The following is a 23253-nucleotide window of genomic DNA, read 5'->3' as shown; positions in this document are numbered from 1 at the left end:
CCAAGTGTGGTCTGACCAGGGTTCTATATAGCTGCAACATTACCTCTCAGCTCCTAAATTCAATTCCATGATTGATGAAGGCCAATACACCGTATGCCTTCTTAACCACAGAGTCAACCTGCGCAGCTGCTTTGAGTGTCCTATGGACTCGGACCCCAAGATCCCTCTCATCCTCCACACTGCCAAGAGTCTTACGATTAATACTATATTCTGCCATCATATTTGACCTACCAAAATGAACCACTTCACACTTATTTGGGTTGAACTCCATCTGCCACTTCTCAGCCCAGTTTTGCATCCTATCAATGTCCCGCTGTAACTTCTGACAGCCCTCCACACTGTCCACAACACCTCCAACCTTTGTGTCATCAGTAAACTTACTAACACATCCCTCCACTTCCTCATCCAGTTCATTTATAAAAATCATGAAGAGTAAGGGTCCCAGAACAGATCCCTGAGGTACACCACTGGTCACCAACCTTCATGCAGAATATGACCTGTTAACAACCACTCTTTGCCTTCTGTGGGCAAGCCAGTTCTGGATCCACAAAGCAATGTCCCCTTGGATCCCATGCCTCCTTACTTTCTCAATAAGCCTTTCATGGGGCACCTTATCAAATGCCTTGCTGAAATCCATATACACTACATCTGCTGCTCTTCCTTCATCAATGTGTTTAGTCACATTCTCAAAAAATTCAATCAGGCTCGTAAGGCATGACTTGCCCTTGACAAAGCCATGCTGACTACTCCTAATCATATTATACCTCTCCAAATGTTCATAAATCCTGCCTCTCAAGATCTTCTCCAGCAACTTACCAACCACTGAGGTAAGACTCACTGGTCTATAATCTCCTGGGGTATCTCTACTCCCTTTCTTGAATAAAGGAACAACATCTGCAAACCTCCAATTCTCCGGAACCTCTCCTGTCCCCATTGATGATGCAAAGATCATCGCCAGAGGCTCAGCAATCTCCTTCCTCGCCTCTCACGGTAGCCTGGGGTACATCTCATACGGCCCTGGCGACTTATCCAACTTGATGCTTTCCAAAATCTCCAGCACATCCTCTTTCTTAATATCTACATGCTCAAGCTTTTCAGTCTGCTGTAAGTCATCACTACAATCACCAAGATCCTTTTCCATAGTGAATACTGAAGTAAAGTATTCATTAAGTACCTCTGCTATTTCCTCCGGTTCCATACATATTTTCCCACTGTCAAACTTGATAGGTCCTATTCTTTCACATTTTATCCTCTTGCTCTTCACATACTTGTATAATACCTTGGGGTTTTCCTTAATCCTGCCCGCCAAGGCCTTCTCATGGGCCCTTCTGGCTCTCCTAATTTCCTTCTTAAACTCCTTCCTATTAGCCTTATAATCTTCTAGATCTCTAACGTTACCTAACTCTCTGAACCTTTCGTAAGCTTTTCTTTTCTTCTTGACTAGATTTATTACAGCCTTTGTACACCATGGTTCCTGTGCCCTACCATAACTTCCCTATCTCATTGGAACGTACCTATGCAGAACTCCACACAAGTAACCCCTGAATATTTGACACATTTCTTCTGTACTTTTCCCTGAGAACATCTGTTTCCAATTTAAGCCTCCAATTTCCTGCCTGATAGCCTCACAATTCCACTTACTCCAATTAAACACTTTTCTAACTTGTCTGTTCCTACCTTTCTCCAATGCTATTGTAAAGGAGATAGAATTATGATCACTATCTCCAAAATGCTCTCCCACTGAGAGATCTGACACCTGACCAGGTTCATTTCCCAATACCAAATCAAGTACAGCCTCTCCTCTTGTAGGCCTATCTACATATTGTGTCAAGAAACCTTCCTGAACATATCTAATAAACTCCATCCCATCTAAACCCCTTGCTCTAGGGAGATGCCAATCGATATTTGGGAAATTAAAATCTCCCATCACAACAACTCTGTTATTACTACACCTTTCCGGGATCTGCTTCCCTATCTGCTCCTCGAAATCCCTGTTACTATTGGGCGGCCTATAAAAAACACCCAGTAAAGTTATTGACCCCTTCCTGTTCCTAACCTCCACCTACAGAGACTCCGTAGACAATCCTTCCATGGCGCCCACCTTTTCTGCGGCCGTGACACCATCTCTGATCAACAGTTCCACACCCCCACTTATTTTGCCTCCCTTCCTGTCCTTTCTGAAGCATCTAAAGCCCGGCCCTTGAAGTAACCATTCCTGTCCCTGAGCCACCCAAGTCTCTGTAATGGCCACCACATCATATCTCCAAGTACTGATCCACGTTTTAAGCTCATCCGCTTTGTTCACAACAGTCCTTGCGTTAAAATAGACGCATCTCAAACCTTCAGTCTGAACGTGTCCCTTCTCTATCACCTGCCTATCCTCCCTCTCGCACTGTCTACAAGCTTTGTGAGCCAACCTCCTCTTCCCCAGTCTCTTCAGTTTGGTTCCCCACACCCCAACAATTCTAGTTTAAACTCTCCCCAGTAGCCTTAGCAAACCTCCCCGCCAGGATTTGGTCCCGCTGGGATTCAAGCGCAACCCGTCCTTTTTGTACAGGTCACACCTGCCCCCTGCTCCAATCCCTCAGCCATGCATTTCTCCTCCACCTCACTATTCCCCGCGCCCGGGAGGAGTCAATTAAGCCCGGTTCGAGCGGAGGCAGGTGTCCCCATGGCAACACCATGCTGGCGGAACGAGCGAAACGAGGGGGAGCGGTGACCAGAAGTGATCCAGAGCGAGAGGGGCTGTGCTAGTTAACCGGTAGATCAGAGAGGAGAAGGAAACAGCCCAGGGTAATAAAGAGAAGCCAGCGCGCTGGAGCAGCGCGTGGAAAAGCGCGGTCTTTTCAAGATCGCAAACTCTGCTCCAAGTTGAAGGTAATTCCGTTTAATTTTTTTTTACCTATTCCGTCCGTTGAAATTTTCACTCTGAAGCGCTTCAGGATTAATAATACACAATACTGAAGGATACGACTTTCTAGCAATTGTACAGCATGCATCTTTTCCTGTACTCTGCAATAACACGGCCTTGCGCTAAACTATTATTCTCCACTATTATGCCTTAACTTAAAGAATTGACTATCAAGGTCGGATGTTTAGTTAACATTGTTTTTTTTTAAATGAATAAGAAATGCAGAATCACTCCCCCTTTTATAAACAAGTGTGTCGTTAAACCTGGTTTTAGAGAATTCGAGTTGCTTCCTGGTCACCTGGATACACTTTAAACCTTTGTTGAGTTAATGTGGGGGGAGAATGTGGACTCTGCAACATGTGCACTCTTCCACGATTTCGGGCTTCAGACCTGCGGTGACGTTGCTTCACCTTACCCTTAAGCAATTTGGAAATTACGAAAATATAAATGTTGCTCTACCTGACCATGACATCTTGCTAATATGAACGTAACTTTCTTATTACTTACGCTATTTATCTTGTCAAAGATTTGTATGACCTCTCCAGTACAAGGAAGTAATCTGTAGCGGAAAAAAATCTACTGAAGGAATTTAGGGAGCCAGGCAACCTCTGGAGGCAAAAGGATGGTTGATGTTTTGGGTCTAGACCTTACATCAGGACTGAATCCAGTTTAAAAAAAACAGCAAAGCCAATAGATTTATATTATGTATTTGAATAGACATTTATGTAATTCGATAATAGTATATAATTGCCTATTTCAGAAATACATAATTCATTGTCACCACTCATAATTCATTTAATGCAGCACAACTAACCTTCCTCTGGAGATACGCAACAATTATCTGTTGCAAGCCTTAATTATGGTTAAAAAGTAAGAGACAGCACATTTAAGCAATCCATAAAAAACTATAATAAAAATACAATGCCAAAACAGATGCAAAACTAAATCATTCTCAGGATTTGGATGGTGGGGGGAGACAGGCTTAGACTAAGAGATTATGAAAAGATACAAAAAGTAAAAAATTTTGAGAAATATTCTATAAGCACCTGAAAGAAAGAGACCATTGCACATGTTCATTTTCTATGTTGCAGAGGTTAACTGACTCTTCAGAATCAGAATCATATTTAATATCACTGGCATATGTTGTGAAATTTGTTGTTATGTGGCAGCAGTACAGTGCAGTATCTAATAATAACTGTCAATTACAGTAAATGTATATATAATATTTAAATTCAGAATCAGGTTTATTATCACTGGCATGTGACTTGAAATTTATTAACTTAGCAGCAGCAGTTTAATACAATATATAATCTAGTAGAGAGAAAAAATAAAATAAAACATAATAATTAAACAAGTAAATCAATTACATATACAGTATTGAATAGATTTAAAAAATGTGCAAAGACAGAAATGCTGTATATTTTAAAAAAGTGAGGTGGTGTCCAGAGCTTCAGTGCCCCTTTAGGAATCGGATGGCAGAGGGGAAGAAGCTGTTCCTGAATCGCTGAGTGTGTGCCTTCAGGCTTCTGTACCTCCTACCTGCTGGTAACAGTGAGAAAAGAGCATGCCCTGGGTGCTGGAGGTCCTTAATAATGGACGTTTCCTTTCTGAGACACTGCTCCCTAAAGATGTCCTGGGTACTTTGTGGGCTAGTGCCCAAGATGGAGCTGACTAGATTTACAACCTTCTGCAGCTTCTTTCGGTCCTGTGCAGTAGCCCTGCATACCAGACAGTGATGCAGTCTGTCAAAATGCTCTCCACGGTACTATAGAAGGTTTTTGAGTGTATTTGTTGACATGCCAAACCTCCAAACTCCTAATGAAGTATAGCCGCTGTCTTGCCGCCTTTATGACTACATTGATATGTTGGGACCCGGTTAGATCCTCAGAGATCTTAAATTTAAAAAAGTACTGCAAAGAAAGTAGCGAGGTAGTGTTCATGGATTCAATGTCCATTCAGAAATCTGATGGCAGAGAGGAAGAATCTGTTCCTGAATTGTTGAGTGTGTACCTTCAGGCTCTTGTATCTCCTCCCTGATGGTAACGATGAGAACGGGGCATGTCCTGGTGATGGGGGTCCTGAGTGATGGAGGCACTGCTCCATGAAGATGTTCTGAATGCTGGGGAGGCTAGTGCCCATGATAGAGCTGACTGAGTTTATACCTTTCTGCAGCTTACTTCTGTCCTGTGCAGTGACCTTCCCATACTGGGGGTAATGCAGCCAGTTAGAATGCTCTCCATGGTACATCTGTAGAAATTTGTAAATGCTTTTGACAAGATACTGAATCTCCTCAAACTCCTAATGCAATATTGTTGCTGTCGTGCCTTCTTTGTAACCACATCAAAATGTTGGGCCCAGAATAGATTCTCAGAGATGTTGACACCCAGGAACTTGAAATTGTTCCCTCCTTCCACTTCTGATCCCTCGATGAGGACTCTTAGGTAACAGTTATAATACTGGATTGCAAGAGATTTGTTTAGATTGACCTGGACATGACTTTCTGAAGCTAGAACACATTGTGCTATAAAATGCTCATCAAGGCAAGAGTTCAAAGATATGTTAATTAGATGTTAATTATACACACAATTAGTTTTGTACATCCCAAGGCAATTTAGTCTACACAGATTCTGTCTTTGCTCTGAATTTCTGCCAGGAAAATCATGGTCTTTACAATAGCTTCTCTTTATTGTTGAGTAACTCTTAAATTTTACAGCGTGCCCCTACGGTACAAAGTGCACATTCAGCAGTCAAGTTAAATATGACATGGAGCAGAAGGAAAGAAGTACCAAATTGGATAGAGCTATTTATATTTATATATTCTTAAATATTCTAAAGCGTGCATTTCAGGTAAGATTGTACATTATGCACATTTGAATTACAGTATAATTTCTTTTTACTAAATGTTAAGATGATTGTAATTTGCAATGTAGACTAAATTGTTTTTATAGCAGCTGAATAATAAGGTTTGATTTTTATTAGTTGGATTGTGCTGTTGCACATTGATCAGCATAAAAGTAATTTGAAAAGAGTTGCTGATCATAATTGTTCAAAAGTAAACATTTTATATGGTACCACAGATGTTGGTTGTCAACAAATTTGTCCCTTGTTAGTGAGAGAGAGAGAGCCTGGGGCATGTTGAACTGTTGGGTAAACAATAGCTTTTGTTGACTGCACATCATGGTCTCTCTCTTAGGGGGCTTTGCTGTTGCTTGGTGGGTGGAGGGTGCTGACCCATTCTGCTGGAATGATTGGAGGGGAGGAAGGAGTTTGATGCTTTGCTGCTGTTTGTGCAGGGGAGGGGAGAATGGGGGGGGGGGCTTTGAGGTTCTAATGTTTTTCTGCCATTCACTCTTTTGGGGCTCTTCTATTTTTTTGTGGATGTCTGCAAAGACTAAGAATTGCAGGTTGTATACTGCATACATTCTCTGATAATATATGGAACCATTTGAGCCATCTGAATTTTTTCATTTAATGGACAAATTAGATCCTTGAAATAGGCGAACTGAGATCTTTCCTCATTGCAAACAACACTCAAAATACAGCAAAGCTCTGTCAATCCAGCTCAGGACTTTAGTAGTGCTGGAATGGCAGATTTCCAGATTGTTGGATGCAATTTCATTTACTACTTCAACACATTTTAAATACATTCATGCATTCATAATAAACATAGAGTTGGAACCAGGTAAGCCTCAAGAGAGCTTAGAAAATGCAGCCCCAGTATTTCATAGACACTGAGAGTGATTTACCCACTATAAAGCTGGAGGTAAAATTGATAGAAGGATACATATTTGAATATAAAACCTTTCAATGACAGAGTTTATGACCTGTCCTCAAATTAGGGCTGTACAAAAGAACACAGCAGCACAATTATTTGTCAGTACAGTGGATTCCTGTTGATTGGTCCATTGGTTAATCAGACAGCCACTTAATTGGAGCAACTCTTAAAAACCAAAAAATTAACCAACAATGCTGGGACTCCCTTTGTTTATTTGGGACACTATGTCACTTAATTAGGACAATAGGCAGTTGCAGAACAGTTTGTAACTAGCGTCAGGCATGTGAACTTGTGTGGCCGTTAGACACTACATGTGCTTAGAGCAAGTAGTTTTTAAGTAGCTTCAGTTGCGTGGCTTTGAGTTCAAAAAGTAGTTATTTTTGTCTTTGATAGTTGGTGAGAACTAAGCAATAAGACAATTTAGAATTGTTTTGCTCACTGCAGTTTCAAGCATTCAGGCTCGGAGATGTCAGAAGTGAAAATGAAGTGATTTCGCTACTTCAACAAGTTAGGAACCGCAAATAATTTGAAGATGTCAGCAATCATCTTGAATGTTACAAAGAAAGTGAAGATTTGGAGGATACAATTGTTGAAAGCATTTTATATAGGCAGTCCATTATCTGCACTAGTTTTATTGATTTACAGTCAGTCAAAAGAACATGTCAATGTGTTGGTTGTCCATCATATCCGATGAGCATTGTGGATAAAGTGGATAAGCCATTGCAATGGGACATTTCCACTCTCTCATCCTTGGAAGTCTGGGTCAAATGTCACGAGTAGTCGTAACAAACTGGGGACTTCCTTGGTTGCAGTAGATAACTGTGACTTTTGTGCCATGCCATGCCCTTCACTCTCCACAAAGCATTGCTGATTTGACCTCTTGCTTATTGGATCTCACTGCTGATCTCATCCACCCAGTCCTCTTGAGCTGACTTTACACGCTAGGACAGGCATGAGGCCCGCAAGCTACCCTCACTTGGTTTAGCCTGCCTATCGAAGTGGTGTACCAGGGTGTGGTGCCAACGTTGCATACAAACAGCTACTTGAAGCCACAAGTGACAGCATAGTGTCTGTTGGGGAATTAAAGGTGAGTGAGCTTCCTCAGAATGGACACGACAAGTCCCTCCACCAGAGGTGCTACTGCTCCCAGGACATCCCATACATGGTAGCCTACACTGGATGAATTCCTCTGTCGATAACTATTAGAAACTAAAACACAGTTTTATAGTACTGTAGTAGCATTGGTAGACTTCTAAGGTGTTCTGTATTTTATTTAAAAACATAATTTGTTACTCAGTTAAATTTGTATTTTTTATTCCTTTTTAACTATTTCCATGAAACTTTGGCTAATTGCGGCAGCTGCTTAATTGAGCAAAAATGTACTGGTCCCGATGTGTCCCAATTAACCAGAATCCACTGTAGTTACTTAAAGAACCATGAAATGGAGTAAGAGGAACTTGTTTTTGAGTCTTGTCTGTCGATCTTGTATAGATAAGGAGCTAGAAGATCATGGACATCAGAAGCACTATTCCAAATGTAGAAATGGTTCTTAAGGCTATTCAACTACTCCAAGAAAGATATTACCATAAAATATAGGAGCGGAATTAGGTCATTTGGCCCATTGAGTCTGCTCCGATATTTCATGATGGCTGATCCATTTCCCTTTCAATCCCAATCTCCTGCCTTCTCCCCATATCCCTTCATGCCCCGACTAATCAAGAATCTATCAACTCCTGCCTTAAATATACCCAATGACTTGGCCTCCACAGATACCTGTGGCAATGAATCTTACAGATTCACCATTCTCTGGCTAAAAAAAAAATATCCTCCTCATCTCCATTCTAAATGGACGTCCCTCTATTCTGAAGCTGTGCCCTCTGACCCTAGACCCTCCCATCATAGGAAACATCCTCTCCACATCCACTCTATCGAGGCCTATATGGACAGCTTCCTGCTGCTGGTGAAGAGCCATTCAAACTCGTTTGAGCTAAAGCACTGCCACTTAGAACTTGAATTTATTTTAGAGAGCTGTAGTCTTCCTAAACAGATTGTACAGGGTAGTATTATGCAATTTCCTTCATTTAGCTCTTACAATGAACTGCTGACTGACATATTTTTTCCTGAGGTAGATTCTGATAGTACATTCTTTCGAAATGCTGATATACAGAGAACATGGACATTTCTGAGAAGTTGGAAGAAAACGATGAGGCTTGTGTGCTGACACCACCAGGTACCACAGTGGCTTTAAGCATTTTGGGACAACATCAATCAATGAACAGTACTTTAAGCTCTTTATTTCTATGATGGTGTTCAACTACTTAACTGTTGTGGTACAAAAGATTCCCACAAAATCAGAGACAGTTAGAAAATTAACTTATCTTTCAATCTACCACTGCATAACTTCTGATACAAATTAAAAAGCACATTCTTTCCAGTTGACAGACTGCGCAGATTGCCAATTTGCTACGAATAGATCAACACTGAGTGTTTTGGTGGAATGGAATCATTTCGCTGACAGAATACGTGCAGACACTTACTTGATTACATATGGAACATTATCGCCACAATTTTCCAGCACTGTGGTGAGTTCAAAGTGAAGTAAAAACAAGCAACAATAAATTTTATTATCAGAATACACTTACGTCACTATATACAACCCTGAGATTCATTTTCCTGTGGGCATACTCCGCAAATCTTTAGAATAGTAACTGTAAACAGGATCAATGAAAGATCAACCAGAAAACAGAAGGCAACAAACTGTGCAAATGTAAATATAAATAAATAGCAATAAATAACAAGAGCATGAAACAAGAGTCCTTAAAGTGAGATCGTTTGTTGTGGGAACAGGTGAGTGTAGTTATCTAGAGCCCTGATGGTTGAGGGATAATAACTGTTCTTGTACCTGGTGGTGTGAGTCCTGAGGATCTTGTACCTTCTAGCTGATGGCAGCAGCGAGAAAGGAGCATGGGCTGGGTGGTGAGGATCTTTGACGATGGATTCAGTAGCATTACTAAATATTGGTTGAGATAATGAGATATTTATGGAGGATCCACTTGTACTTCATGAAGAAGATCACTTTAGATTTGGAGAGCATTGTTCTACCGGAGTAAGCTGAGTTATTGAAGATCAAATGAGAACAAAAGCAGTGATCTATCTATCAAAAGCAGTGATCAACATATCTAATAAATTCAGTCACTAAAATATAAATGCATACTTTAAAATGCGTTAATTTAGCATAATTTACATTAAATGAAAAATTTGTATAGATTGGAATAAAAACAAGTAACAACAAATCATGAACATGAGAAATTCTGCAGATGCTGGAAATCCAAAGCTACACACACACAAAGTGTTCAGTACTTCAGTTCTTCAGGCAGCATCTATGGAAATGAATAAGCAGTTGACATCTGTGGCCGGGACTCTTCTTCAGGACTGGAAAGGATGCTAGAATAAAAAGTTTCGGGTAGAGAGAGAAGGTTAGCTGGATGGTGATAGCCAAGTGGGTAGTAAAGGTCAAGGGCTGGAGAGGAAGGGAATTGGACCATGGGAGAAAGTGAAGGAGGAAGTGACCCTGGGGGAAGTGATAGGCAGGTGAGAAGAATCCAAAGGTCAGAGCAGGGAATAGAGGAAGAGGGGAGGTGGGGTCGGGCAGAATTACTTTACCGGAAGAAGAGATCAATATTCATGTCATCAGGTATGTTATTTGTAACAACAAATAACATTACGCTTCTTTGGATACATTGTGACTATAATGAGTATATTTGAGTGAATTTATGAGGTCATGCACATCAGTTATTCCAACAAAATCTTTTTGTTAAGGATAGTCTCCAAGCTGTTTAATTATTTCCCATAGTTAACAGTTAATTTTCATTCTGTTGGCAGAGATCTGTTCATGGATCAAGTATCATCTTGAATGACCTTCAAGAAAATATGAGCTATTATTTTACCATAAAATCAGTGACCAATGGGAAAATCTTAGGCAGCAAATCATTCACTACTTGTAAGTACTAGATTACTGTGCACTGCATGCTTTTGATTTACCACTGTATGAAATAAACAGAAATGCTCAGCATGGCATTTTTTTCATGAAGAATTTTATGTCAAAAATCTGTATTTTAATGCAGGTATTTGTTAGTTTTTTTACACTCCAAACCATTTACAGTTGACGATTGTTTGCTAGTGTGATGTTGAACAAATATGGAAGAAAAGCATTACAGATTTGACATTTCTAAAAATGGTAATTCATTATCTGGTGGGAGGAATATTTTCTATCTTTCAGGTTTGCTTGGAGAAGTTGGCATAAAAACAACTGTTTCAACAACTGCTGTTACATTCGATTGGAGTGAGTTTAAGACTGGAGGATTTTTAACGACAATAAGTCTAAATTTCACTTCATATATTGTACCACCAACTACAAATAATTACATCTGGAATCATTTAAAGCCTGGAACTTTGTATAGTTTCTCTTTGGAGTTCAAGCAAACACACTATGTTGGACTCAGTCTGACACAAGTATTTTATATGATTATTGAAACAGGTATAAAAATCAATTATATAGAGCATGGATAATCAGTCAATTTAACTTTGTAGAGTTAATCATTCTAAGAATTGTTAAAGTATTGTCTCAAAGGAAACAATTTTGACATATAAGTTAAAATATAATTATTATGATAGCTCAATTAATCAATGAACAAATAAGTTTCATATGAGACAAATTTGAAAGGAGGTATGCTTCTTTAAATGAGAGAAGATAAAGCATGCTTCGTTCTTCAAACTGATATACTAAAGAGAATTTATGTATAGATGTGCATATTAATGATTTTTAATAAGTAAGTTTATAAGAAGGTGCAAATGAATTATCCGTATCAAATACTTAAACGCAACTCTGCGGTTGATGGAAAATTAAACTAAAAATGTTTCCTTTTAGTAAAAGAAATTGTTCTTGTGCTCATAGAGCACTATTTAAAAAAAAACTCCTATCATGAGAAAGAGATTTTTGCTATATACCCCATATATACCTTATAGATACTTACATCAGGACACCCATGAAGTCTCCTTCATTCCATGGAAAACAAGCCCAGTCTATCCAATCTCTCCCCATAACTTAAGTCCTCCAATCCAGGAAAAATTTTGGTGATTCTCTTCTGCATTCTCTGGTGATATCATATCGCATTGTGACCAAAATTGCACACAGTACTCCAAGTATGGTCAAACCAGAGTTTTGTAAGTTTGCGACATAATGTCCCTTCATTTATTTTCTGTGCCCTGACAAATGAAGGCTAACATTGTCATATGCCTTCTTCATCTTCCTGTTGACCTGTGAGGCTATCTTTAGGGAACTATGGACTTGGATCCCCAGGTCTTTTCATTAACTTTCCTGTCACACTCTACGCGGACAAACGACTGAACTCTGGTGCGAAGGAAGGACAGAACATCGGTGGCTTGATCCAGTGACACCGCAAGACGGATCATTCTGAAAACACAAGGAACCTTGATTATTGAGAGTCCACTTTAAGTAATCATAATACGTGGAAAATCTGTACCAGTCAAAATAAACTTGGCAAAATGAAACCGAAAATATATGGGCTTAACCACTCTAGATAAGAAAACAATTAATAAATACAGGTGCACAGGCTCATGACATTTCCCTTATGTCATTAATGTCCTTCCAATTTCCCAGATATTTGAACTTCTAAAAGCATCACCTCACACTTGTCAGAATTAAATCCCATGTGCCAATTCTCCACCTAACTTTCTATCTGAACTACTATCTAAATCAGCTAAAACTAATCAGTGATAAGATTCAAGAATAGTTCTATGAGCTTTCAGAACTACCTGCAGATAGGTGGAAGTTTTTCCAGTAATGTTAGATGTGGAAGCAGGAAAGCTGGTTGGAGTACTTGTAGATTAGCATAGTTCAAATGCAAGATTGCTGCATCTGCCACAGAGATGCTGCCAATTTTGTTGATTTTTCGAGCCAATTTACTGAAAGTAATAAATTCCTTTTGTATTTGCTTTTCTGTTCCTTTGGCCTCATGAGAAATGATCATTAAGTGGCAACTGTACGGTAGAGAATAATGAAACACTCGCCAGTGCTTCCAACCATTGAGCACATCTACATGAGAAGCTGTCATAGGAAAGCAGCATCCAACATCAAAGATCCCCACCATCTAGGCCATGCTCTCTTCTCACTGCTGCCATCAGGTAGAAGCTACAAGAGCCTCAGGACTCACACCACTAGGTTCAAGAACAGTTACTAACTTTCAGCTGCGAGGCTCTTGAATAAAAGGGGATAACTACACTCAACTTCACTTGCCTCACCGGTGAAATATTCTCACAACCAATGATCTCACTTTAAGAACTCCTTATCTCATTCATATGTTCTCCTTATTTATTGTTGTTTATTTATATTTGCATTTGCCCAGATAGTTGTCTTCTGCAGTCTGGTTGATTTTTCATTGGTCCTGTTATAGTTACTGGTCTATAGATTTGCTGAGTATGCCCACAGGAAAATGAATCTCTAGAAAATGAATATGGTGACATATGCATATATACTTTGATAATAAAATTTACTTTGAATTCTAGAGTATTTCTCAAAAATTGAATAGCTTACAGCACCACTTACCGTAAAGATATATATTTTTTGCATTCATCCAGCAGAGATTGTATTAATGGACCAAATTTCTATCGTTCTATTTATGGAGCTCTTGGAGATGAACGAATAAATAATTGTTTTTGCACTTGCAGCACCATGTCCTCCTGGTTGGATTGGATCATTTTACAGCTGTTACTGGATTAGAAAAGACTATAAGAATTGGAGAGATGCATCAAACTACTGTGAGTCAGTAGCTAATACTGTTCACCTTGTTGACATCAACACTGAAGAAGAGTATAAATTTCTGTCTTCTTACCTGAGGTCACTGAATGAATTCAGCATGTTATGGACTGGTCTAAATGATATTGATGTAAGTAGGAAGTCTTCTGTTTTGTATATATTTTGAAACCATCAATATAAAGATTGTCCATTGGGGTAAGGCCCCACAGAGATGTTGAAAACTGTAAAGCAGGCTATGATCTGCCTTCATGAAAAGAGAGAACAATTTCCTTGTGCAGTTATTGTTTTGAATGTGAAATTTCCTGTCACAAACAAATGTTGTGTCAGTTTTCACTATTGTCTTAGTGTGTGAGATAGTTCAGTAGAAACAAAGAATGATTATGAAACAGTAAGAGGATTAAGTCGATTTTGCACCCTGTGTAAAAAGTACTGCAGCAAATGTTATTGTTGTAGGGTTTATTTCGGTCAGTCATGTCCCAGGAGTCTATGCTTGTGTTCTTGACATGAAGCTGATGCCTGGTCTAGACAGCTGTTTTACATCCCTCACTTTCTGTGGGAGATAGCAAATGTTAATTAGCCAAGGGAGTACTTCCTGCCTGCATTGAGATCATCATGAAGATTTAGTGGATGCCAATTATGATATATTTATTTTCTGACCAGATAATTGCATTTTTAACCTTTGCCATCAAGGTTCCGAGTGCGCAAACATTTGACTTAGGAAAATAAATACTTTATAAATTGTAACAATAGCCTTGACAGCACATGAGCATGAAAACGTGAAAATAGAACATTTGGTTGAACCAGTATATTCTGGTATTTATCCTTCCCATGGGCTGCAGTTGTAATGCCATTGCACAATATGTCTTCATCTGCTTTGCCCCATGGAAAATTAGTTCTAAATGCTGTAATTACTGTTATTTCTATTACTATTCAGCCATGGTATTAGATTTCATAGCTTTTCAGCTCTCACCTACTCTTATCTTCAAATTTCTTTTTTTGCATTCCTTCAGCCAATAGTAAACATCTGTTTTGATCTATATTGCTTCATCATTTCTTAATTGTCAAATTTAACTCATCCACCAGAAATGCAATCTCGTGCTGCATGTGTTTGTTTTGGTTAAAGTGGTTCCTTTAATTATAATCAACTGAACTACCAGGAAATCTTCCAGATTCTTGTAATTTTAATTGAATATAGCAGCAAGCTTTTTAATTATTTGCTGTTATTGCTTAAAGCAAAATAAGTGGGTCATTTACAGAATGAATTCCAATGTGCATGCCAGCTTTATTAAAGCTGTTGCATCATTATGAATAAATGCTGAGAGTGCTTTACTTTGAGAAGTCTTTGAGATGTGGATTATAAGTTTATTGTCCATCTATAGTTACCCTAATAAACTAGTGGTAGACCTCCATAAATATTCATTTCTTATGTTTATAGCTGTGGGAGGTAGTGGGAATAAGCTACCATTACCTACTGAATGCTGCCAGTGATGTGTGTCTTGAATAGCCTCTGACAACCAAGTCCAGCTCCGGGCCTTCACATGTGCCTTAGCTACTTAGCCCAACAGAATTGTTTCTACCGACAGGAGAAGGGGCAAAGGTGCGTTACTGGTGCCTTAAAACCAAACACTTCAGGCAGATAGAGCACATCAGCTGTGGTTGGAAGTTCATATAGGAGAAGCAGAGCTGATCTCAAACCTCCGCTGCCTTGTGTCTATACCCAATCAGGGGAAGGCTTCAGGAGTAAACTCTGAGGGAATAGTCTGGTCTGGATCTGGAATCCTTAAGGCAGTCCATTTTTGAGTTCAGTGCTGACTGGCAACTCCTGTGCTGCTGCTGGTGTCAAACTGTGTTGGTTACTGCAGTTCCTTTGGATTCATCAGATGTGTGGATTATGGGCTACAGCTTGTACTCCCCTGGCTTGCATGTCATGTAGACAATTAGGATGTAATATCCATGGTTAACCCCAACCAATGGAGGGCCTCATTATGCTTATAGAATCCTCTTGATAAAGTAAAGAGGGCATTTTATAGATACTAACCCAGTAATAATGAAGAATCATCAATATATCTCTAAGAAAAGTATACTGAGACTTTTAAAGGGGAAGTTGGCGAGTATTTTGACAAAAGGTCTGTTCTAGCCTTGCATGATGGTGGAGGTGCTATTTAGGTGTTATTAGTAACACCAGTTAGGTGTTATTTGTAACCTTGGTGAATTGCTGTAGTACATCCTGAATATAGAACATAATCCATGTTGAGCAGGCATTGGAGGAATGAATATTATCTTCAGCAGCAGAGATACTGATCCAGTCAGCTGGTCTGCCCTTACAAGTGCACCCTTCTCAGCAAATGTTAAGTATGGTTTATGTAATTCAAGATCAGAACCATTGCAACCCTAGGATATTGGTGATGGGTGGCTTATCGATGCAGTATGATTTTCTCAAGTATCTTCAATACCTTTCAACAACTGAAAATCTTCTTAGTTAATTTTTCAAAATGAGAGATTGACAGATTTTTATGGAAGAACTCTGACACAGTATTTCTCCTTAAAAATGTTGACATAGGAAAGCCTTCCGATATGGTCACTTATAATAAATAGCTTCTTTTACTCAGACAGAAAATGATCTGAAGTGGACTGACAGGACGACCTTTAATTTAAGCACTATCTTGCTGCAGACTCTGCCATCAAATGAGAGCGACTGCTATGCATTACAACTGAACCCACTGGGTCCAGACCATGTGTTTACTGAGCTTTTCTGCTTCTTGGCTCTGCCATATATTTGTGAACATGAAGGTAATTTACTTTTAGATGTCTACATCAATACTAGAGCATCTGTACTAAATATGTTGGATTTTTTTTCCCTCCCCGCGCCTTGTTTGGCGCATCGGGTGGCAACCTTGCCGTTTCTTTAGCGCTTGTCTGCTTTACAAGGCAGAGTTGTTAGCTCAATGTTCAATCCAGCAAGAATGGGAAGTGTGTAAGGAGCCAGCCGGATTTGAACCCACAACCTCTTGTTCCAAGGGATGCGGATAGCACTACACCACTGGCACAGACAAGCATGTTTGATGACTAAAGCAAATCTAGTATTTTGTTTGCTTGGATTATTAAAGAAATTACCTCATGTGCGTTTGTGGCCAAGCAGAAAAAAAGTCAAGTTGAAGCAATTATCATGCAGATTCAGCTTTTCAAAGACTATTTCAAACCGGTGTATAAACATCGTTGATGAGACAAAATTGTTTAATTTGTTGCTTTATTGTCTAAAATCACATCATGGAGTATTCTGGAAGGATACTATGGTGGAAGGCATCATCTTCTATATGACTATAAATAGATATAGAAATATCTCAATAGATTATATAATAGTAGGATTTTTTTTCAATTATTTTCTGTATAATATTAGGAATTTTCAGGATGAGAAAATTGCAGCAAATAATTGAAACCTAGACAGTGTAATTAAATTATTTCTTTAAATAAATTTAACCGTTAGAAGTAAAACTTCAAATCCTTACCATAACCTTGTTCAAGTCCAGCAAATCCACAATCCACCTCTCACCCTTTCGTTGTCTTTTTTGTCTTTATTATGGGACCAGCTGTTCATCATTCGAAATTCATAGTCTCTTAATTTGATATGAAGCAAAGCTTATTTGTATTTTATCCTCATAAGAGTGAAGACTCAAGTTTGTATATAATAAATGAAAAATAATTTAAGTGATAATTTGTTATTTTATATTTACAATGGCGTTGGAAGGATTAAAAGACTTTGGTAGTTGAATTGGCTTGGCAATAGTTTCTCTATTCATGATTTTAAAATTCTTGAGTTTAGAGCCATAAGTAGTAGTTGAAAACATTGCTCCTTCCAAACTTAACTTTTGCTTCGACTTCTTGCTGAATTCCTTCCAAGAATATAATTTGGGGAAACCATTTACAAAGATTATCAGAGTGTTTTTAAGTTTGTTGGGTAACCTGAATTTTTAATTGATGTTAAAGGTGCTTCTTTGTTGTTGAACCAGTTATTGATATATTTATACTTAGTGACTTCTTTGGACACGTTAGACTATAGTATGGAAGTGATCTGCTTTAATCCTGATAAGGTGATACAATACTGCAGTTTATAGGTATTATTCAGATGTGTGGTATATATGTTCGGTAGGTACACATTGTACAGGATTGCATTATTTTATCCATGTTAGCTTTAGAGCTTTGCCAATATTAACTGATTTGTATCGGGTTACATGTTACTGTTAGCCAGCCAGTGGTGTAGCGGCATCCACACCGGACTTCGAGGTGAATGGTCCTGGGTTCGAATCTGGCCAACTCCTTCGAGCTAGCAAATGCTAAAGAAATGGGAAGATTACTGCCCAACATGCCTCAAGGCGCGGAAAGGGGTAACAACGCCGTGCTATTGTTACTTCCTTACAGAAATGCTAAATCTAAATGTAAATTCCACACATGCCAAAAATGCCATTAGCTCTTGCTGAACATTGACGGTGAACATTGAAATGTAGAGCAGTGCACACAAACTGCTGGAGGAACTCAGCAGGTCAGGCAGCATCTATGGAAATAAGTGAACAGCTGACGTTTGGGCTGAAAACTTGCATCAGGACAGGAAAGAAAGGGGGAGGAAGCCAGAATAAAAAGTTGTGAAATGGGGAGGGAGGAAGGACAAGCTAGAAGGTGATAGGTGAAGCCAGGTGGGTTGGGGAGGAAGGATGAAGTAAGAAGCTGGGCAGAGATAAGTGGAAAAGGCAAAAGGCTGGAGAAGAAGGAATTTGATAGGAGGGGAGAGTGGACCATGAGGAAGAAGGTGGGGCACTTTGTTAAGTCGAGTCCAACGCTTTGTGACCTCATTGAACACAGGGTCCATAGGGTTTTCGTGGCAAGAAACGGTAAATTGCAGGGCTTCCTTCTGCGCAGATACTGCTGCTGCCCAGGATGGGACCTGGCTGGATTTGAACTCGGGACCCGTCTGCCTTGAAGTCCAGTGCTGATACCACTACACCACAGGGGAAGTAATAGGCAGGTGAGGAGAAGAGGCAAGAGTGGGGAATAGAGTAAGGGGGGAGGGTGAGGGGTACTACTGGAAGGAGATATTGACGTTCATGCCTTCAGGTTGGAGGCTACCCAGACAGAATATGAGGTGCTGCTGCTCCACACTGAGGCTGGCCTCATCATGGCAGAAGAGGGGGCCATGGACTGAACAGGAATGGGGACAGGAATTAAAATGGTTGGCCACTGGGAAATTCCTTTTTGCAGATGGGGCAGAGGTGCTTGACGAAGCAGTCCCCAAGTTCCTGTTGGGTCTCACCAATGTAGAGGGGGCTGCATCGGGATCGCTGGATGGAGTAGATAACCACAATAAGATCGCAGGTGAAATGCGGCCTCACCTGGAAGGACTATTTGGGGCCCTGATTGGAGGTGAGGGAGGAGGTGAATGGGCAGGTGTAGCATTTCTGTCCCTTGCAGGGATATATGCCAGGAGGGAAATTAGAGGAAAAGGACAAACAGACAAGGAAATATGGAGGGAGCGACCCCTGTGGAAAGCGGAGAGTGGGCGGTTGTGGAGGTAAAGATGAGTTTGGTGGTAGGAACCCATTGAAGATAGAAGAAGTTGCGCGGAATGAGGTGTTAGATGCAGAGACTCATGGGACAGTTGGTGAGGACAAGAAGAACTCTATCCCTGTTAACATGGTGTAAGGACAGGGTGAACGCAGATGTCTTGGAAATGGAGGAGATGCAGGTGAGGGCAGCATCAATGGTTGAGGAAGGAAAACCCTATTCTCTGAAGAAGGAGGACAACTCTAAAGTCCTGGAAAAGAATATTTTTACTGGAGGTAGGGTTGGAAGAGTTGAAGTCAAGATAGCATGGGGAATCAGTAGGTTTATAAAAGGTACTGGTAGACAATTTGTTTCCAGAGAGGCAGACAAAAAACAACACACACAAAAATGCTGGAGGAACTCAGCAGGCCAGACAGCATCCATAGAAATGTGTCAACAGTTGACGTTTCAGGCCAAGTCCCTTTATCTGGACTGGAGAAAAAAATAAGAAGTTAGAGCAAAAAGGTGGGAGGAAGGGAGGAAGAAGTACAAGGTGGTAGGTGATAGGTGAAACTATTAGAAGGGGAGGGCTGGGAAGCTGATAGATAAAAGATATAGGGCTGGAGAAGGGGGAAACTGATAGGAGAGGGTAGAAGACCATGGAAGAAAGGAAAGAAGGAGGTGATGGGCGGGTTAGGAGATAAGGTGAGAGAGGGAAACAGGAATGGGAATGGTGAAGGGAGGGACAATTACCAGAAGTTTGAGAAACTGTTGTTCATGCCATCAGGTTGGAGGCTTCCTAGATGCTCTCGTGTGGCCTCATTGCTCCAGGGACTGAGAGGCTGGAATGAGAATGGGAAGCAGAATTGAAGTGGGTGGCTTCTGGGAGATCCAGCATTTTTTGGCAGATGGAGCATAGGTGCTCGGCAAACCGGTCTCCCAATCTCCATCAGGTCTCACCGATATACAGGAGGCCACACTGGGAGCACCGGATACAGTAGATGACCCCAACAAACTCACGTGACTGCTTCATTGAGCATCAATGCTTTTTCTTTCATCTGTCCTTCCAGGTGAGGCAACACTCATCTGTGAATCTGTTGATGTTGTCTATTGTATCTGGTGCTTCCTGTGTGGCTGCTTTTAAATTGGTAAGAACTGGCATAAATTGGGGGACTGTTCTGTTGAGCACCTTTACTCCATCCACCAAAAGTAAATTTCCCAGAGGCAACCATTTTAACTCCTATCCCATTCCCATTCCAACATGTTGGTCCATGGCCTTATCTTCTGCCATGATGATTCACACTCTGGGTGTGCCTGGCCTGCTGGGTTCCTCCAGCATCTTGGGTGTGTTGCTTGTATTTCCAGCATAGCAGATTTTCTTGTCTTTTATACAGACAGAGAGATTGAAGAAGGGGAGACGGGTATCAGAAATGGACCATGTGGATTTAAGGGCAGGGCGAAAATTGTATGTAAACTTGATGAAGTTGATGAGTTCAGCATGGGTGCATGAAGCAGCATTAATGCAGTCATCTCCCTCTGGTGCCCCTCCTGTTTCCCTTTCTCCCATGGTCCATTCTCCTTTCCTATGTGATTCTTTCTTCTCCAGTCCCAGGCCTTTCTACCCATCACTTCTCTGCTTCTTACTTCATCCCTCCTCCCCAACGCACCTGGCTTTACCTATCACCTTCTAGCTTGTTCTCCTTCCCCTCTCCGCACCTTTTTTATTCTGGCATCTTCCCCTTCCTTTCCAGTTCTGATGAAGGGTCTTGGTCTGAAACGTCGACTGTTTATTCATTTCCATAGATGCTGCCTGACCTACTGAGTTTCTTCAGCATTTTGTGTGCATTGCTCTGAATTTCCAGCATCTGAGAATCTCTTGTCTTTAATTTTTAATGTGTTGTTTTTCAGTCTTGGTTCTCCCCAGGACAATTAAGCTAAAATCAGAAGATGTTAATGAAAATGAGGCAACTATTATCTGGGATGATCTACAGGATTTGTTCTCCACAACATCTGAGTTATTTATTTGGTACCAACCAAATTCAGATGAAGAAAAGCAACATTCCAGTAAAATATTGCCAAATGTGACTAAGGCAGTCATATCTGGGCTGAAACCTGGTCACCACTACTACTTTGCAATAATGATGAGAGAAGATATGGGTGCCCAGAGAATGGTTAGTCCTATTCTGAGTGTGAAAACAAGTAAGTTTTTTTGGTGTTACACTGATAGTATATAATGTAATATACAAACCCCATTTCCAGAAAAGTTGGGATATTTTCCAAAATGCAATAAAAACAAAAATCTTTGATATGTTAATTCACGTGAACCTTTATTTAACTGACAAAAGTACAAAGAAAAGATTTTCAATAGTTTTACTGACCAACTTAATTGTATTTTGTAAACATACACAAATTTAGAATTTGATGGCTGCAACACACTCAACAAAAGTTGGGACAGAGGCATGTTTACTATTGTGTTACATCACCTTTCCTTTTAATAACACTTTTTAATCATTTTGGAACTGAGGATACTAATTGTAGTAGATTTGCAATTGGAAATTTTGTCCATTCTTGCTGGATATAAGATTTCAGCAGCTCAACAGTCCGTGGTCTCCGTTGTCTGATTCTCCTCTTCATTATGCGCTATACATTTTCAATAGGAGATAGATCTGGACTGGCAGCAGGCCAGTCAAGCACACGCACTCTTTGTCTACAAAGCTACACTGTTGTAGCCCGTGTAGAATGTGGTTTGGCATTGTCCTGCTGAAATAAGCATGGACGTCCCGGGAAGAGACGTTGCCTTGATGGCAACATATGTCTCTCTAAAATCCTAATATATGCTTCAGAGTCAATGGTACCTTCGCATACATGCAACTCACCCATGCCGTGGGCACTGATGCACCCCCATACCATCACTGATGCTGGCTTTTGCACCTTTTGCTGATAACAATCTGGATGGTCGTTTTCAACTTTGGCACGGAGAACTCGACGCCCGTTTTTTCTGAAAACTAGCTGAAATGTGGACTCATCTGAGCACAGCACACAGTTCCACAGTCTTTCGGTCCATCTGAGATGAGCTCGGGCCCAAAGAACTTGCCAGCGTTTCTGCATAGAGTTGATGTATGGCTTCCTCCTTGCGTAATACAGTTTCAAGTTGCATTTCTGGATGCAGCGACGGACTGTGCTGAGTGACAATGGTTTTCCGAAGTACTCCCGAGCCCAGCTGGCTATAATTGTCACAGTAGCATGACGGTTTCTTAGGCAGTGCCGCCTGAGGGCTCGATGGACGCTACTTTTATACCCAGTCATGATACCTCACTTGCTACCAATTAGCCTGCTTAATGTGGAGTCTTCCAAACCGGTGTTACTTGAATATTCTGTGCACTTTTCAATCTTATTTTAACTCTGTCCCAACTTTTGCTGAGTGTGTTGCAGCCATCAAATTCTAAATTTGTGTATATTTACAAAATACAATCAAGTTGGTCAGTAAAACTATTGAAAATCTTTTCTTTGTACTTTTGTCAGTTAAATAAAGGTTCACGTGAATTAACATATCACAGATTTTTGTTTTTATTGCATTTTAGAAAATATCCCAACTTCTCTAGAAATGGGGTTTGTAATTAGCAGTATCATTTGTTGTAATGACAATAGAAGATAATGCTTTAATATTAATTACAGCAGATTATAATATTAAAAGAGTTCTGATTCTCAAAACTACAGGTATTTTGTTGCTTCCAAGCAATGACAATGTGAAATAAATTTCAACACAAATCTTTAATACATTCTTGAAATTTAATATTTCTGCTCTGGAAATCAGAGATGTTTAAAAGGAGTGTAAATTTCTTCTGACAGAGATCCATCAGGGTGTTCTTAATTCCTACTGCTTGCAGCCCAGTTGGCACTCATCACCTGCAGTACCTTGTGGAAGGATGTTAATAAAACCATAAGATATAGGAGCAGAATTAGGCCATTTGGCCCATCAAGTATGGTCCGCCATTTCAAAATGCCTGATCCATTTTCCCTCTCAGCCCCAATATCCTGCTCTCTCCCAGTATTCCTTCATGCCCTGACCAATCAACAATCTAGCATTGTCTGCCTTAAATATACATAAAAACTTAGCCTCCACAGCCGCCTGTAGCAACAAATTCTACAGATTCACCACTCTCTGACGAAAGAAATACCTCCTCATTTCCGTTCTAAAAG

General features: G+C 40.1%; 1 protein-coding gene across 2 annotated transcripts in view; it reads left to right on the top strand.

Moving 5' to 3' along the window:
* The first annotated feature begins 2748 nt into the window (after positions 1–2748).
* The window catches only part of ptprq (protein tyrosine phosphatase receptor type Q), a 184360-nt gene continuing 163855 nt past the window's right edge, over positions 2749–23253 (top strand). For both annotated transcript variants that reach the window (XM_063057759.1, XM_063057758.1), the window contains exons 1-8: positions 2749–2877; positions 5625–5758; positions 9122–9268; positions 10569–10686; positions 10966–11223; positions 13434–13651; positions 16131–16311; positions 20962–21252. In XM_063057759.1, coding sequence (XP_062913829.1) covers positions 5675–5758; positions 9122–9268; positions 10569–10686; positions 10966–11223; positions 13434–13651; positions 16131–16311; positions 20962–21252 — 1297 coding nt within the window. In that variant the 5' untranslated portion in view covers positions 2749–2877; positions 5625–5674. The remainder of the gene's footprint in view (positions 2878–5624; positions 5759–9121; positions 9269–10568; positions 10687–10965; positions 11224–13433; positions 13652–16130; positions 16312–20961; positions 21253–23253) is intronic.

The sequence above is a fragment of the Mobula hypostoma genome, chromosome 9 (assembly GCF_963921235.1).
Source record: "Mobula hypostoma chromosome 9, sMobHyp1.1, whole genome shotgun sequence".
Lineage (NCBI taxonomy): Eukaryota > Metazoa > Chordata > Chondrichthyes > Myliobatiformes > Myliobatidae > Mobula > Mobula hypostoma.
The sequence above is the reverse complement of the archived record's forward strand: the minus strand, read 5'-3'. Positions and strand labels throughout refer to the sequence as shown.